General features: G+C 40.9%; 1 protein-coding gene across 2 annotated transcripts in view; it reads right to left on the bottom strand.

The window, feature by feature from the left end:
- Positions 1-15,734, bottom strand: part of ATG5 (autophagy related 5) — a 599,844-nt gene that overhangs the window by 517,923 nt on the left and 66,187 nt on the right. Inside the window, exon 2 of one of the 2 annotated variants that reach the window (XM_086926702.1) lies at positions 9,656-9,814. In XM_086926702.1, the coding sequence (XP_086782828.1) occupies positions 9,656-9,763 (108 nt within the window). In that variant the 5' untranslated portion in view covers positions 9,764-9,814. The remainder of the gene's footprint in view (positions 1-9,655; positions 9,815-15,734) is intronic. The other variant, XM_086926703.1, reaches the window with a different exon arrangement.

Raw genomic sequence — 15,734 nt, 5'->3', positions numbered from 1 at the left:
AAACTTCATTTTTTTAATTAGTACACCATGTATATGTTTAATATATATATTAGACCAAGAGACCCATCGAAAGAGTCAGTAATCATCACACGTTTCTGCCTTACAGTTGTTTAACTTCACTACTGAAAAGGGACTAAGAGCGTGTAATGGCAGAAGCCAGCTAGACATTCAGCGCTTACACACTTTTTCGAGGGGGATGTCTTCCTCTCGAATAGACTACATCATGATAGGTATTGGCCACTGGGACCAAGTTGAGGGATTTAGTGTAGATAGTGCCAGGAAAGATAGCGATCACTTTCCCTTGTGCCTAGAACTCTCAGGGAGTTTTTTTACCTATCATCTTTCATCTGGAGCCGCTAGCGTCCCAGATGTAATCCAACCTCAACTTGCCAATAATAGGAGGGTTCTGAAGTGGCTGACTATCTTGGGCAATGTTGATCTTTTAACATTTGTGTATAATACTTTTGCTGATTTTCTATCACAGTATCTAGTGGGGTCACCAAATGGCCCAACATTAACACAAATCCATCAGATGTTGATAGAAACTATCAGGCCCCATTTAACTAAACCAGCTTCTGGTAGTAATAAATCAAAAACCAAGGATGGTTATACTAATCCTTGATTTGACTCTGGTTGTTCCCTTGCTAGAAGAAACCTATGTAAGGCTCTTGACACCAAAAATATCACATTGATTAGGGAGCAAGGACTACTTTCAATAGCGTCCAGAAAACTGCATGCAGGAAGTTGGAAGATGACTGTTGGGATGAACTGCTATTAGCTTCTAAAAGGAACGACCAAATCTTGTTCTGGAAAATCTTAGTAAATGGTTCAAAGGCAAAAAACCCGGTGCAAGATTATCATTTGGATCCTAAAACTTGGTATAATCATTTTGCTCATCTTTATGCACCACCGGCTACTGTTAATGAAGACTCTGTAGCTACGGTTATAGGATTTATGTCATCGAGCCATGTACCTAACCTCCAGTTCTCCTTGTCAGAAACAATAAGGGCAATTGCTGCAATAAAATCGTCTAAGGCACCAGGTCCCGATACGATCCCGGGGAATATATTTAAGCATGAGCCAGATGTATGGGCCCCTTATATAAATCTTCTCTGTAATAGTATAGCCAACGGACAGCCTGTCCCTGCTTCATGAAAAGGAGCGAAGATCGTTCCAATCTATAAGAAAGGTTCCAAGAAGAAACCCGCAAATTATAGACCAATCAGTCTTCTAGATATATAACAAAAAGTCTACGCTAAACATATTCTAGATAGGCTGAATGATTGGATTGTGAACAACAATGTCCTCTCCTCTTGCCAAGCAGGTTTCAGAAAGAAAACTAGCACGATAGACCAGGTTATGAGATTAATAATTATTGCCTGGAAGTATACAAGGTTGCGCCGTGGGAATTTGAATGTGGCCTTCATTGATTTCAAGGCCGCTTTCGATTCTATTCCTAGGGAATGTCTTTGAGCTAGTCTTTTGCATTTAGGGGTCCCTAGTAATATTGTATTACAGCTTATTAGATTACATGAGAACACATACGCAAAAGTGCGTTGGGGGAAAGGGGGTGAATTGACAGAGGAGATACCTGTAAAAAGTGGTGTGCGCCAGGGCTGTGTCCTGGCGCCAACACTCTTTCTCCTGTATGTCAATGATATGACTACAAGACTTAAAAAAGCTAGCCACGATTCCCCGAAATTGGGAGGTGAACACATTTGTGCTTTAACTTTTGCCGACAATACCATCCTATTATCTCAAACCCCAAGGGAACTCCAAAATCTTTTAGATACACTGGATGGATATTGTAGACAAAAGGATCTTGAAATTAATCCGATTAAAACTAAATATATGACTATCAGACCACACAGATGTTTCAATAATAAGATGCAGTCAAGTGGAGCTAGCTTGGACCGGGTGACAAATTTCACTTATCTGGGGGAGACCATAAACTCTAAACTTTCCTGGAACCCACAGATTATGAAATCTAAAACTGTTCTTAATCAATATGGTGGCCCAATTGCAAAAAAACTTCTGTTAACCTCGTCAAAGGCAGTTACCCCTGCTTTACTAGTCTATAAAGCTAGGGCTCAATCAGCTACCTTATATGGCTCAGATTTATGGGGAGGTGGGACTCTTGCCCCGTTAACCTCAGCAGAAAATAAAATTATGAGGAGATTCACTGCCCTCCCACAAAATACCCCAGTGATACCTCTTATGTTGGATCTGGGCCTTAAACTAATCGAACACAGGGCCATATGGATGGCTCTTTCCTATTGGATTAGGTTATGGACAACTGAAGAATTGCAGATATATAGACAGGCAATAAGTGAATTAATTAGTCTCGATACTTTTGTTACATTTCCTTGGTTGATCCATATCCGTACTTGGCTTCTGCGACTGGGTCTCAACAGATATTGGGATACAGGCTTTCACTGTTCCCTGGGTTACGGAGCCGTCACGCCAATCACGTGTCCATCGGCCCCGCCTAGACCCGGAACCAACTGCCTTTAATCATCATGGACGGCAGTCCATGTCGGCTTCGGGGTATGACGGTAGGCGCTTAGGCATAATAGCCTTTTCCTTCCTGCACAAACTGTAAGTAAAGACCGAACGGTCGGCTCGTCGAGAGATGAACCGCCGCTCCAACCATTTATTAACATTGCGCATTGTGAGGCGAACTGCCAGAAAACGCGCTTTTCAGCCCAACCCTCCTCACGGGCTGCTGTCACTTCCTTTCTCCTATTTTAGAATCATTTTGTTTGGAGAACAAGCCTCCCTTTTAAAACCCCTTGAGGCATTTGAAAACTCTAATCTCAGTAAGATTCCGCCATTAGTCCTTTCTCATCACTCCCACCTCAAGTATTCTTGATGCTTTATTGAATTAACAATGCATGCACGAAATAAGTTCACATGATGATTTGCGAGCGCCGACAGTCACCTTCTCTGAATTGAGTGCGTGAGTGACTTATAATGTTATTTCACACCAACTTTTCTCACCAATATTTATCAGTGTGTATTTGTGAGAGTGTGAGATATAACGCATATGCAAATCAAGCCTCTACTCTATAATTATAGTTACAATCCTTGCATTTCAGGATCACAATGCTGGCGCATGGCAACATTTTATGCCACTTAGTATGCACCTCATGGGCTATTATATTCAGCATGAAAGGGATTCGCATGGAGCATGTCATCTAGTGAGAAACTACACTACGTTACAGGCACGTAATTTGTTTGTTTGTGATTTTCCTTCCACAGGTTTCTCCCGTTTTTCCTCGCCTATTTTAGGCTGTGAGGAAACCAACTGCAAATATACAGTTAGGTTCTGGAATCGAGGGTTGGGTGCACGTTAGTGTGTGTATACCGCCGAGGTTCCTCACATTTGGTCCTTAAGAAAACCTGGTAGATCCCATCACAGGTTGAAACATGTAGACCACCATTTTGCACATTCACATGGATACAGCTGGTCATTGCAGCCAACTGAAGTATCTCATAACGCATTTTAATATTGTTCAGTATCTTAGGAATAAAAGTTTTTTCAGGAAAGTCATACTGTAGTCAAGTGTCTCAGCACACCTGGATGGCATTCGGCTGTCCAGGTGGGCCCCAATGATGAAGCATGTCACCAACCAGGTTGGTGAGTGAGGGGTTTCTAAACAAAAGAATACTTTTCTTTTGTCACATCTCCATCTCCCTCCTTCCCTGTTAGGACCACTGGTTTGGTACTCTGGAGATACTCCTTCTGTTGTTTATTTATTTATTTAAATTCCAGGGGACCAGCAGTACCCCCATCCACCCTCGTGAATAACCCCTTACTCTCTCTTTTGTTATTACACAGACATTGGGACCACCCGGAACAGCTCTCCCCTGACTCAAAAACAAGTGTAAAACCATTATTTGGAGTTATATTGATCAAAGTATTGCAGTAGGCCCTGGCTATGGATCCCTTACTAATCGGTTTTTTATGTTATGGATGACATTGAGCCCCGACTAGCCAAAGTACTATATCTAAAATTTAGATACGGTACTCTGCAAATTAAGAAATGTACGTCTAAGTGGGGGAAAAGCGCTCAAGAGGGCAATGATTCTTCTTTCACTGAGTGTGCTATGGGTAGACAAGAAGACCTAGCTCATGTTTTATTTTTCTGTACTTGTTATGAAATCCCAAGGAGAAAATGGATTCGCCCCATTGGGTAGGAATATGGGTATCAGACAGTACGCTGAAATGTTACGCATCCTCAGAACAGATACCTCTAGGTTGGTCGTATTTGGGATAAGCAGATTCCTACTAGCGGCAAACTATATTAGAATAAAACAAGGTTTAAAATTCTGATATATGAGGGAATATCCTAATATATGATACAAGGTCTTGTCCATGAGTTGTCTCCTACTTTTATACATATCTGCGTACCAATGTGATAAATGCTGTATAGGTGGATTTCGTAGATGTTTTATTATTTATAATGTATAATGCCTATGATTAGCAACGGTTCTAGGAATTATGAAATAATAAGTGTTGCTATTGCTTGACTGTAGGTTTGCAAAAATATTTCCTATAGGTTGCTGGAACTTAAAATTAATTGAAAAAGTACTTTATGCTAAGAACTTAGAAAACTGCACTTTATAACCATTGCATCTATTATTGATATTATATTTTATATACATTGTTTTTATCTTATTTATATATGTATTTTAATGTTATCGATGAATTTTATTGCTTTGATGATTCAGTGAATCGAATAAAGATGTTTCAACAAATAGATTACATTTCCATTTCGCAATATGCTTTCTGAATATTGTGACCTGCATTTCTGTAGTAGTTATGCCTCAAATTTTGCAAATCGTAGACTTTGCAACCATAAACGTTTAGTGAGCACAAGTCCTAAAATCTATGAGGAATTGCAAAAAAATCTTTGAGGGACCCACAAAGACTTAACCCACAACGTGGGACAGCACACTCGGACCTGGTTTAATAAAGAATGAGGGCAGAATAAAAAAAGAACTAAAATAAATATTGAAATATTGATGTGACCTGCCTAACTCAAGTCGATCAGAAATAAATACAGGCAAATGGTTGAAAATGAAAGAAGGCTTAAGCAGGGAACTTTACTGGGCCACCAGTGACAAAGAATCTCGACTGGTTTGGAGGTCCATTGGCATTGCAGGCCCTCTAAAAGTACGGAGGTTCTGTCCTCACTTTGAAAACTAGGATTATCCATCTGAGGCAACTTTTTGACGCCAGCACAAGTCAGGCTCTTCCAGTAGAAATACATTCTTCAAGCAATTCTGACAGCCTGTCTGTAGTGCTCATCTATCTACAAAGGCCACTTTTATTTATTTAACATTTCACAAACCTAGGCTAATCCTGATTGCTTTTCCTTTGAGAGTCTGAAAAATAACATTGTGCAGGGTCAAAACCTACCTTTGATGAGTTACTTAAAAAGTTTCCATGAATAGTGTAACCCACTGTTACAGTCACTTTTCTCCTTCAGATGAGACACAGTGAAGCTACCAAACTCCTGGATACAATCAATCATGCTGACAATCTACAAAACACCAACATGGAAGACCATGGCTATAAGCCTAACTAATGTCATTATCAAAAATATATTAGAATGTGCGTGCAAGAATGGCTGGCGAAAACATCAATATGACATTTCAAGGAAGATTTAACCAAGGAATGTCAATAACCGATTTCGGTTCTTCAGTTACAAATACCCTTAAAAGCTTAATGGATGCAGAAAATGTTCTTTGGGCAGTAAATAACATCTAAATAAAACATGGCAATTCTAATATCATACTGAGGAGTATCGTGATAGAGCATTTATGGAATATCTGTACATGAGTCTAGCTTTCTCTCTCATAAGAATCAAACTTTTTTCGACTGTCCTGGGTTGTTTACAAGTGGCAGCTGCCTATGAAAGTACAGCCAAGAAGATGATTTGCTTCTTGACCTCTTCCAATGCAGCAGGTACAAAATAAGAAATTGAAGCTTGGTATTCGAATAAAAGATCCCCATATGGAAACTGGAGAAGACAAGCTGAATTATTACACTTGGACTAATATCTGGCTGCTTGGTGAAGAGTAGTATCCCTGATGGTACATGCACATATGATCAGCAGGAAAAGGAATGATGGAAAAGAAAAGAAACAATAAAGGTCTGGAAAAGATCCCTAGTAAGAGAATTTAGGGATTGAAGAACAATACAATCTTCTCTTTCTAGAAGAGATAAATGCTTCTGTAATACCATTGGTTGATTACCTTGAATTCTAAAACCACATGGAGCTCTATCAATAATGCAATGGCAAACAAGACATACATATTACAAAAACAGGGAGAGGAGGGTCAAAAGGAAAAGAGTTTAAAGACCTACTACCAGTTCGCTTCCCCAGCTAAGTACTTATGAAAAACAAAACAAAACTAGTAAGGTCTAAAGGCCAAACAAATTAGCCACACTGGCATGACATACACTATGTCAGTGAGTGCTATAATTGCCACAAAACAGAGTAACAGAGTGCGAATCACATGTGTGAGAAGCAAATGTAGTCACAAACTGGTCAACAAAATCCAGAGCAACTTGTTGTGGATAACCATCAAACAAACCAAGTGATCAGTCATATCATTTGATTGTCCACACTGTGACCAGGCTGGTCTTTAGATCATCTAGACCCCATGCCACACAGTAAGATGTTGGTACTGGATCAGGTCCACAGTGTGTTGTGAGCTACCAGTTGTTGGCCAGTTAGTGATGGTTAAGAGTGGTGAAAAACAGTGCAACATAACACGAAAGTGGTGAATCTAAAATAGGGTTAAATGTCAAAACTACTCTTTATTGAAAACAAGGCACATCCCCTGGCTAAAACAACAGGAACAGTGCAAAAGACAGTATGGAAAAAATGACTGTCGGTGCCCCAAACTGATCCTGAGGCTTGCACCGACAGACAGAGCGGGGCCTCGTATACCTGAGCACGGTCCAGGTGAGATGAGGTCCAGACCCCTGTCACTTTGGATCACGTTGAGTATCCTGGTGACCAGGAGGATGTGTACATATATGTAGGTATAGGTTGTATCGTTCCTACTTTCACTTGTAATTTGAGTTTCATTTCCACTGATTAATTTAGAGTGAAATGTTTGTTTTATTTTTCACAGATTTGACACAGTAGCAACACGTTAGAGCAGTGGCCCTGATGAAAGCCAAGGGAAATTCAACATCAACAGACCTCATATTTTATCAACCTGCTCAAAACATTTGTTTCAATCACACTATCAGGAACACAGCAATCCTGCTCCAAACTAGGCAAGAGTTGAAGATGTATCTCTTTAAAGGATGTTACATCATGATGCATTAACCGTACATATCCAGATACCTCTCCTTTCACATGTTGGCTTTATGCTAGACTTTGACCATGTACAGCTCGCCTCTAATCTGTTGGCTAAGTTCAAACAACAGAAATACCACTAAAAATTCATACATACATATCCACATTTCAATGTAACTCAGCTCACAGTGCAATTTTCTTCAATAAAGGCATGGGGTAGTTATTTTGCCTTACCCAATTTGGTGCCGTGGTTTGTAACTGGAAACAAATTCCTTCTAAATTTGATCCACACACGTCTTAGAAGCAGAGTAAAGTAGTTGATATGGTAAACCCTTACACTAAAGTTATCCTAGCTTAAGGAAGGGAATAAAGATATATGCATTGGATGATGGCGTTAATACAGTTGAGATACACAAAAGTTCACCCAGGTGACATCTGCTCACTACAGCTGACTGACAAGTAGGAACAAAATTAGGTTGTCAACTACAAGTAAAAAATTGACATTAACTGAACACTTGTCATGGTCTGTTATCCAACAGCCAATGGGTATAAGAAACTGCTCTCAGAGATTCATAAACATAAATTATATTGAATTCAGAAACCTATTTCTTCCAAGTAGTGCTGATCATAGCAAAATGCGCAGAATCGTGTGTGTTTAGATGCTTCATGCTCAACCTCTTTTCTACCCACTCAAAATAAAGAATATGTAGGGCAAGGGTCTCCAACCTTTTCAGTAGTCAGAGCTACTTCGGATCAGTGGAAATCATTGTGAACTACTGAAGGCCGAGCCGCTTGTGCAATGTTACCAGACACGCCCACGCCCAGTTTCATTAATTAAGCCTAATGTCCATACAGCCAAAGACTATGGTTTGAACAGAATACTTGGACTAGGGGCACTCTGACAGGGCTGCCATGTGTGCCAGTGAGTGTGTGGTCATTGGGGATGTGTGAACATGTGTGCATATGAATGGGGTATATGTGTATGGGTGAATGAGTCTGTCATAGGTACTTGTGGCACAGAACATACCTTTAGCCATACGTGGCACTGTTACGTGTAGAACACAAACATACAACCGTTTTTGTAAAGGGAGAAATTTGAAGTGCAGAAAATTGTTCTGCAAACAATGTTCATAATATGAAACATTATTCTGCACTTTAAATTTCTCCCGCTTCACACAATGACTGCATTTTCCAGTTATAAATATGACACTCTCTACCAGCCACTGGGAGCAAGATGTCTGCTGTGTGTAAATGCCCAGTAGACATGGTGCCATATTTACAACAGAAAAATACAGCCATTTGTTTGAATAGGAGGAATTTAAAGTGAAGAAACATGCTTCATAAATATTGAGACATAATTGGTTTAATTGAGTTGGAGAGTAGTTGACAATCTTTCACTGAAATATTTTTATCAACTTTAAATTTTTCCCATTTGAAAACAATGACAGTATTATTCAGGAATGAATATGGTGTGTCTAATGGCTACTAGGAGCAAGAGGCCTGCTGCTGGTAAATTCAGCACTTTGAAATGGGATAACATTAAAATGAAGAGTTAATTTAATCATCAAGTTAACTCTTCATTTTACTATCCTCCCATTTAAAAGCATTCAGAAACATCTTTTTGTTCTTGTGCTCCAATATAAAGTTGACAAGGACTTTTATTTAAGATTCAAATACTCCCGTGCTTCAGTTATTCACTTCTGTGTCCTGGGTCATAAATCTGAATCAGTGGCTGAGAGAAACTTAAGCATTCCAGCTGTCACCTTGTTCTTTTTTTCCCATTTCCTCTTTAATGATTACATACAAGACCACTCATGGATATCCTTGGAGAACTTAGGCAATCCTTTCATTCTTGTGCTGAATAGACAATGAATTAGCTGCAGGTGAAGGTACAGGTACAACAAATCGGATGGATGCAGCCACCAGCGGCACAATGCCCATCTCCACCATTAGATTCCCATCCTTCCTTGTTCCATGATTCAGATTCAACTGAACAATCAGGATAAGTGTCTTACATTTTTGTAACTGGTTATATGGTGACTCACATCATGAACGTTTGATTTTGCCAATGCCCTTTGCCGTCAAACTTCACAAATACAGAACTTGTTGGAGCAGGAATAGGTGCTCTCTGTGCACCACAGGCAGCATCAGAAAAAAACTGAAGGACAGTTGACGTTACTCCAAGCATAAGGCCATATCCCCATCTAATCAAGTCTTATTTTAAGACTTTATAGGAAAATACTGTTAAGTTTACTTCAAACAATTATCAATAGTCCTAAACATAAAAAATAGTTAGACAATAAGGTGGAAATGGTTCTTCCACTGGCACTTACATAGTAGGGCTCTGCTTCTCGTTCTGATACCTCGTTCTGGTATAATGTGAAGCAGGTCGGTATTCGTCCAAACCACACATCTCGAAGCACATCTTTGTCATCTGTCATTATTCCAAGTAGTGATGCAGCACATATAGAGCAATGTATCCAACCCCCTATCTAGGAAAGGAAAAAAACAAGTCAAGATCAACATGCACCTTAATTTTGCAGTAACCCCTTAACGGTGTATGGTAAGCGGGTATATCTTACATTCCGACTAAACAATTTGAGACACTATTTTGAGAACATCACTGTTGGGAAGGAGCTACTGTGTTTTCTGTGGGACTCAGAAGAATGCACAGATTTTAACTTTTAAAATTCTCATTTATTTTCAGCTACCTGTGTCGGCACAGCTACACCTGCAAATGGCAATCATAATTAAAAACAAGCCTTCGCAATGCCAAAAGGTCTAGGGTGTTTTGGCTTTGTCGATTCTGGTTTTGCTTTGTCATAGATTTTGCAAAACTTCATTGTTGGGGATGCCAACGGGCCCTCATCAAAAACGGGCTAAAAGCAAATACAACTTTTTTGGTCTTAAAAAGCACACATTGCTATTATAGCTCTCAGCAGTTTATGTGCAGATGGGCTCCTGCGAAAAGGCATCAGTGTAAGTCCCCCAGTGATAGGAGTTTCACCGGTGGGGGACCCACGTTGGGGATGCTTCTGCTTTTTATTCAGCTCCTGGGTCCAGAAAAACACGTCTTTAAAAGGGCCTTTACAAAAGCCGATATTGATAAGTGATAAGACTGACATTTATCTGCATATGGGGTTTTATCTAGAGTTTGGGGCTTGCATGGAGATTGGTTTGACCCTACCCTTCCACTTTGTTTTTGGGTTTGGAAGTAATGAGGATTGTGCAAGTGAATGTTTACTGGCGAGTGTGAAAGTTGGGTTTCCTTGTGGGGTGGGGGGGGGGGGGGGGGGGGGGTGGGGCTCGAGTTCACGGTCAAAGTCTGTATTCTACTTTTTAAAAAAAACGTTATTTACCATTTTGTATCAAACTGCATCAGAAAATATAACCATGTAGCTCACTGTAACAACTTGTTAGCATAAAAATAATGGCATATACGGGCATCACAAAAGAGTATTAAACACAGTCCCAGAAGGCTACTTGCAATCATTCCAGCATTCCCCCAGTTTCTGCAATGTCGTACAGCTTATCCCTCATGACGCCTGATTATAGATTTACAATTCCATGTCTAGTGGTTGTAAAAAATATGTCTCAACCGGCCCATCGATGTCATTAACCCACCCCAGTGGGGAGTCTGCCCTGTTCAGGTGGTGTAGATGGAAGTAGCCTCTCCATCGCTAATCACTGCCCGCAGAGGATGGATAGCTGGTTAACACCTTGGCTGCTAAGGGGTTTTCCCCTCCTGTGCTGCAGATGCTTGAATACTATAGAATCATGACAAGGTCAACTCGTCCTAAGCACAGCGCAGGTAACACCCATGACGAGTTGACCTTGTCATGAGCATGGAAGAGGTTAAGTAAAGTACAGCTCCCGTATTTGTCTGAGGGAGATAAAATCTACCTCTCCTCCGACATCAGAGAAGGCGAAATAAGAACTCAGTTTATGAAAATGGCTAAAGGGAAAGCAGCCGGTCCCGATTTACTGCCTGTCGAAGTATATAGGATTGTTCTTGATCAAATATTACCAGCCCTAACAACCTTGTTTAATAAAATCCTTCAAGGTGGGGAAAGGGCCCCAGATTCGTGGGCAGAAGACACCGTTACCTTAATTTTGAAGCCACATAAAGATCCATCTAAAATAGAGTCTTATAGACCGATTTCTCTTTTAAATTCGGACTACGAAGTCTTCGCTGGGGTTTTAGCAGCGAGACTGGCTAAAATAATTAAAACCATTATTTATCAAGACCAGAGGGGCTTCGTCCCTGACAGTCAACTCAAGGAGTTAACTTTTCAAGCCATCACAGCAATAGATGTTGCAATTAACAAGAAGCTTCCCCTGACATTGGCAGCGGTCGATGCCGCCAAGGCATTTGACCAAGTCGATTGGCTGTATTTGTGGAAGGCCCTTGCTGGTTTTCGTTTTCCAAACAACTTTATTATAGCAATAAGATCTTTATACTGCTCACCGTGTGCAAAAATCCTAATCAATCGCTCCTTCACCAACTGGGTAACTATCGCTCGTGGGACCAGGCAGGGCTGCCCCTTATCGCCTTTGTTGTTTAATTTATACATTGAGCCCTTTGTTTGTTTGCTTAGATCGGATTTGATATTTAAACCTTTCAAGATCTCTGATTTAGAGTTAAAATTTGCGTTATACGCAGATGATTTACTCATGTTTACTCCAAACCCAGGAGATGCCCTTCCCAGATTAGTAGATCTAGCGGAGGAGTTCGGAGAGGTCTCGGGATATACCATCAATAGAGACAAAACCGAGATCATAGAGTGGAATCAATTAGTAGGGACAGTGGGAGCAAAGACCAAAATGAGATATCTGGGGGTATACCTGGCCCAAAAAATCAAAGATATTCCAAAAATCAACCTAGACAGAGTCTCAAAGGATGTTTGTGCCCTCCTTCAAAGATGGTCATCTCTCCCTTTAAACATCTTTGGGAGAGTAAATTTAATCAAGATGATCATCCTTCAAAAAATTACATTCCTATTCAATTCTATTCCTCTATCATTTCACACACCATCCATTAAAAAACTACAGGGTAAACTTGGATCTTTCATTTGGAACTCTAAATCGCCAAGAATATCTTGGGAAAAGCTCAAAAGGACTTTAAAAACAGGAGGGCTGGCCCTTCCAGATTTACTTGTCTATTGCTATGCTTTTCACTTTAAACATTTTAGACCACTTACGGGTAAAACTGATTTATCGTCTTTAGGGTTATTATTTAAAGCACTATTGCAAGACATACCACAGGGTGAAGGCTATTTTCTTTTCAAGTATGGGGATCCGAAGTTTTTTTTTAAAAAGTAAGACTCAAGACTCTACGGGCTGCCTTAAGAAATTGGGTATTTATCAGGCAGAGGCTAGATATTCCTTACTATGCAGCACAGGCCCCCATCTGGGAATCCCCCGGAACGCCGATTTGTCTTGATGATCAACTATCTCGGCCCCTGAGGATGGCAGGGCTAGAACGTTGGGGGGACCTACAGGAAGATTTGCAGCTTCTAAACTGGGAGGTCTTATCTAGTCTGACTGGGGGAACACTCACCAGATTTAAATATTACCAGCTGTCTGGATGGTGGTCAACGAGACCATGGAATCTTAATAAACCCAATCCAAAATTTGATCTAATCTTCAAGAGTGGCAGATGGAAAAATCAAATTTCGTACTGGTATACAGCCATGTTCGATGCTGAGAACATCACAAAATTAGAGCTACAAAAACTCTGGAACAATGCATCAAATCCAGACAGCGAAATTACGGAAGACCTGTGTACTGACTCTTTTACCATCTTGCAGGCAGTGGTCAAGCCCGCCGCATTGAAGCGAAACCATCTCTATACTATGTACAGGGTATATATAACTCCCCAAAAACTAGTAACATTTTCTAACTTAGAATATTATTGCCCAAGATGCAGATACCCTGCCGCAGATGATGTACACTTGTTTGCTGTCTGTCCCGAGATAAGAGACTATTGGGTTAAGATCCAGGATTTTTTGGGAGATGTTCTCCAGTCACCGCTGGAAATTACCAATAGAACTATTCTTTTTGGATTGAGCCATGGATATAGTGTTAATGATCCCCACACTAGATTTATTTTTTATGTTATGCTTCTTGCAAGGCGCGAAATATGTAGAGCATGGAAAAACCCAGTCCCTCCTACCTTTTCGAACTGCCAAAAACACATTATTCTCACCAGTAAATCTGACATGGCATGCAACCCATAAGTTTTGTTAAAATCTGGTTGCCTCTTGTGGTTTGGCAAGATAGGTGAAAGTTGAAAGGTCTTTCTATGATTTATCCTGGGCCCTGTCGGTCTACCTTATCTCCTAAGTAACACAGGGTGCCAGTTATGGTGTGAACGGGAGTGGATTGGGAAAGCAGTGGAAACTTGAGGGATCAGGCACGTTCCATTACGACTTAGGTCTTTAACATCAGGACTGGATCAGGTTGAAAAAACCGGAAGGAGCTGCCCAGTTTCCCTTCAGGAATTTCCAGAATGGTGTATGAGGAAAACCAAAAAAAAAAGGAAGTAGCCTCTCCATGGTCCCATAGTTCTTGAGTGGACCCCAAATGTCTTTAGGCCGCGAGGAGCATGGCAAAGTCGTGGTATATAAGTCGCTATTTGTGTTGCAATATGTTAAGCTGCTCAGCCAATTCTTAAATGTAGGAGCGGCTTTACACCCCCAGTGTAAGGCAATCTATCTTTTCCCCAGCAATAGGCTGAGGGCGACAAAATTCCGGACTGGTTTCAGAAAGTTAGCCACATAACCCAGTAGTGCCAACTCTGGTGTGGGCACCACATCTAATTCTATCATGTCCCCAAGCGCCTTACGTACCTCTTCCCAATAAGCTCGTATCTTGGTGCATGTCCAAGTGAGGTGAACAAAGTCTGCCTGCGGAGCCCCGCATTTTAAGGAGGCGTGTGGTCTGGTCGGGTCTAATCTGTGGGTTGTCGCCTGGGTCACATATATCCTGCGTAGGAATTTAAAATGAATGAGCTTGTGGCGGCTATTTAAGAAAACAGTTTTTGTCACAGAACAACATTTGACCCACTGGTCATCGAGAACGGGTTGCCCCAGGTCCTCCTCCCAGGCCCTACGATGTTTATCATCTAAGACAGGGACTGTGGACGAGCATTCGCTGTATAGCTTAGAAATTAAGTGCGAGCCCTTGACAGTCTCTATCGTCATCGTGAGGGGGGTGAACAAATCTGGTTCAAGAGGGAAACTGGTAAACTACTCATAACGGAAATTCTCTATCTGTAATGATCAAAGTGTGCTATACAACACAGATACATATACCACACCTAAGAAGCTGGCCTACTAACAAAAACATGTACCAAAAATGAGGTATCAAAACATATACAAATGTATTAGTGATAAATTCACATTATTTGATTATTAATTTAAACATTTCACATTGAGAATATCCATATGGACCTTAAATGCTTATTTTGTCAATTTGAAGTTAATGGATTCTTACATGTATTGTCTTTATGTTCTTATATGTGTTTAAGTTACTCAGCCACCGTTGTGCAAAATGATCATTATATGTCTGAATTATTGTAACTGATGCCAATATCAGATCATAATTCGTTGGTCCACTTGCTATTGTGCACTTGTTGGTACTTTCTGTATGGTTGGACCCCTGAGTGGCAGGACGTATGAGTATCAGTGTGTATGAGTTTGGTTGTCTGAATGACTGTGGGATGGGATGTGAACTTTCTTTTTAAATGTTTAAATTAATAATCAAATAATGTGAATGTATCACTAATAAATTTGGATATGTTTTGATACCTCATTTTTGGTACATGTTTTTGTTAGTAGGCCAGCTTCTTAGGTGTATATGTGTCTGTGATGTAAAGCACACTTTGATCATTACAGGTAGAGAATTTCCGTTCTGAGTAGTTTGCCTATTTCCCCCGCCGTTCTCTACCTCTATTTTGCCTAAGGGGGCCCCCTCTGTTACAGTGGTTCATGAGGGAAACTGGGTACAGTCGCCTTAAGAGCTGAGCGCCCCCGGTCCATGAAGGTGGCGGTGTGAAAACGCTCCTCTTCAGTCATCTGGAAGACATGCTCTCCTTGGAACAGGTCTCCAAATGTAGTAATGTCGAATTTAGCTACTGTGCACTGTACCAATTTCTCCCCCTTGATCGGTATCCAGCGATTATTAGGGATGGGCAGTGCCGAGGAGTACAAGAGGGGGGCGCCGGCAGTGCGTCGTAGGTTGTACCAAGCCCAACTAGTGGTGGAAACAGTTTGGATGTCTTTGGGGTCCCTGGCCAGGCCCTTGGGTAACACAACACGTAAGGCGTCCGGAAGAACTAAATCCGCCTCTGGTCGAAGATAAGGAATTCTAGCGTCAGGATGATACCAAGCCTATGCATAGCTGCACTGG

Source organism: Lissotriton vulgaris, chromosome 6, assembly GCF_964263255.1.
Source record: "Lissotriton vulgaris chromosome 6, aLisVul1.2, whole genome shotgun sequence".
Lineage (NCBI taxonomy): Eukaryota > Metazoa > Chordata > Amphibia > Caudata > Salamandridae > Lissotriton > Lissotriton vulgaris.
Note: the sequence above shows the minus strand (reverse complement) of the source record. Positions and strands in the feature narration are given on the sequence as shown.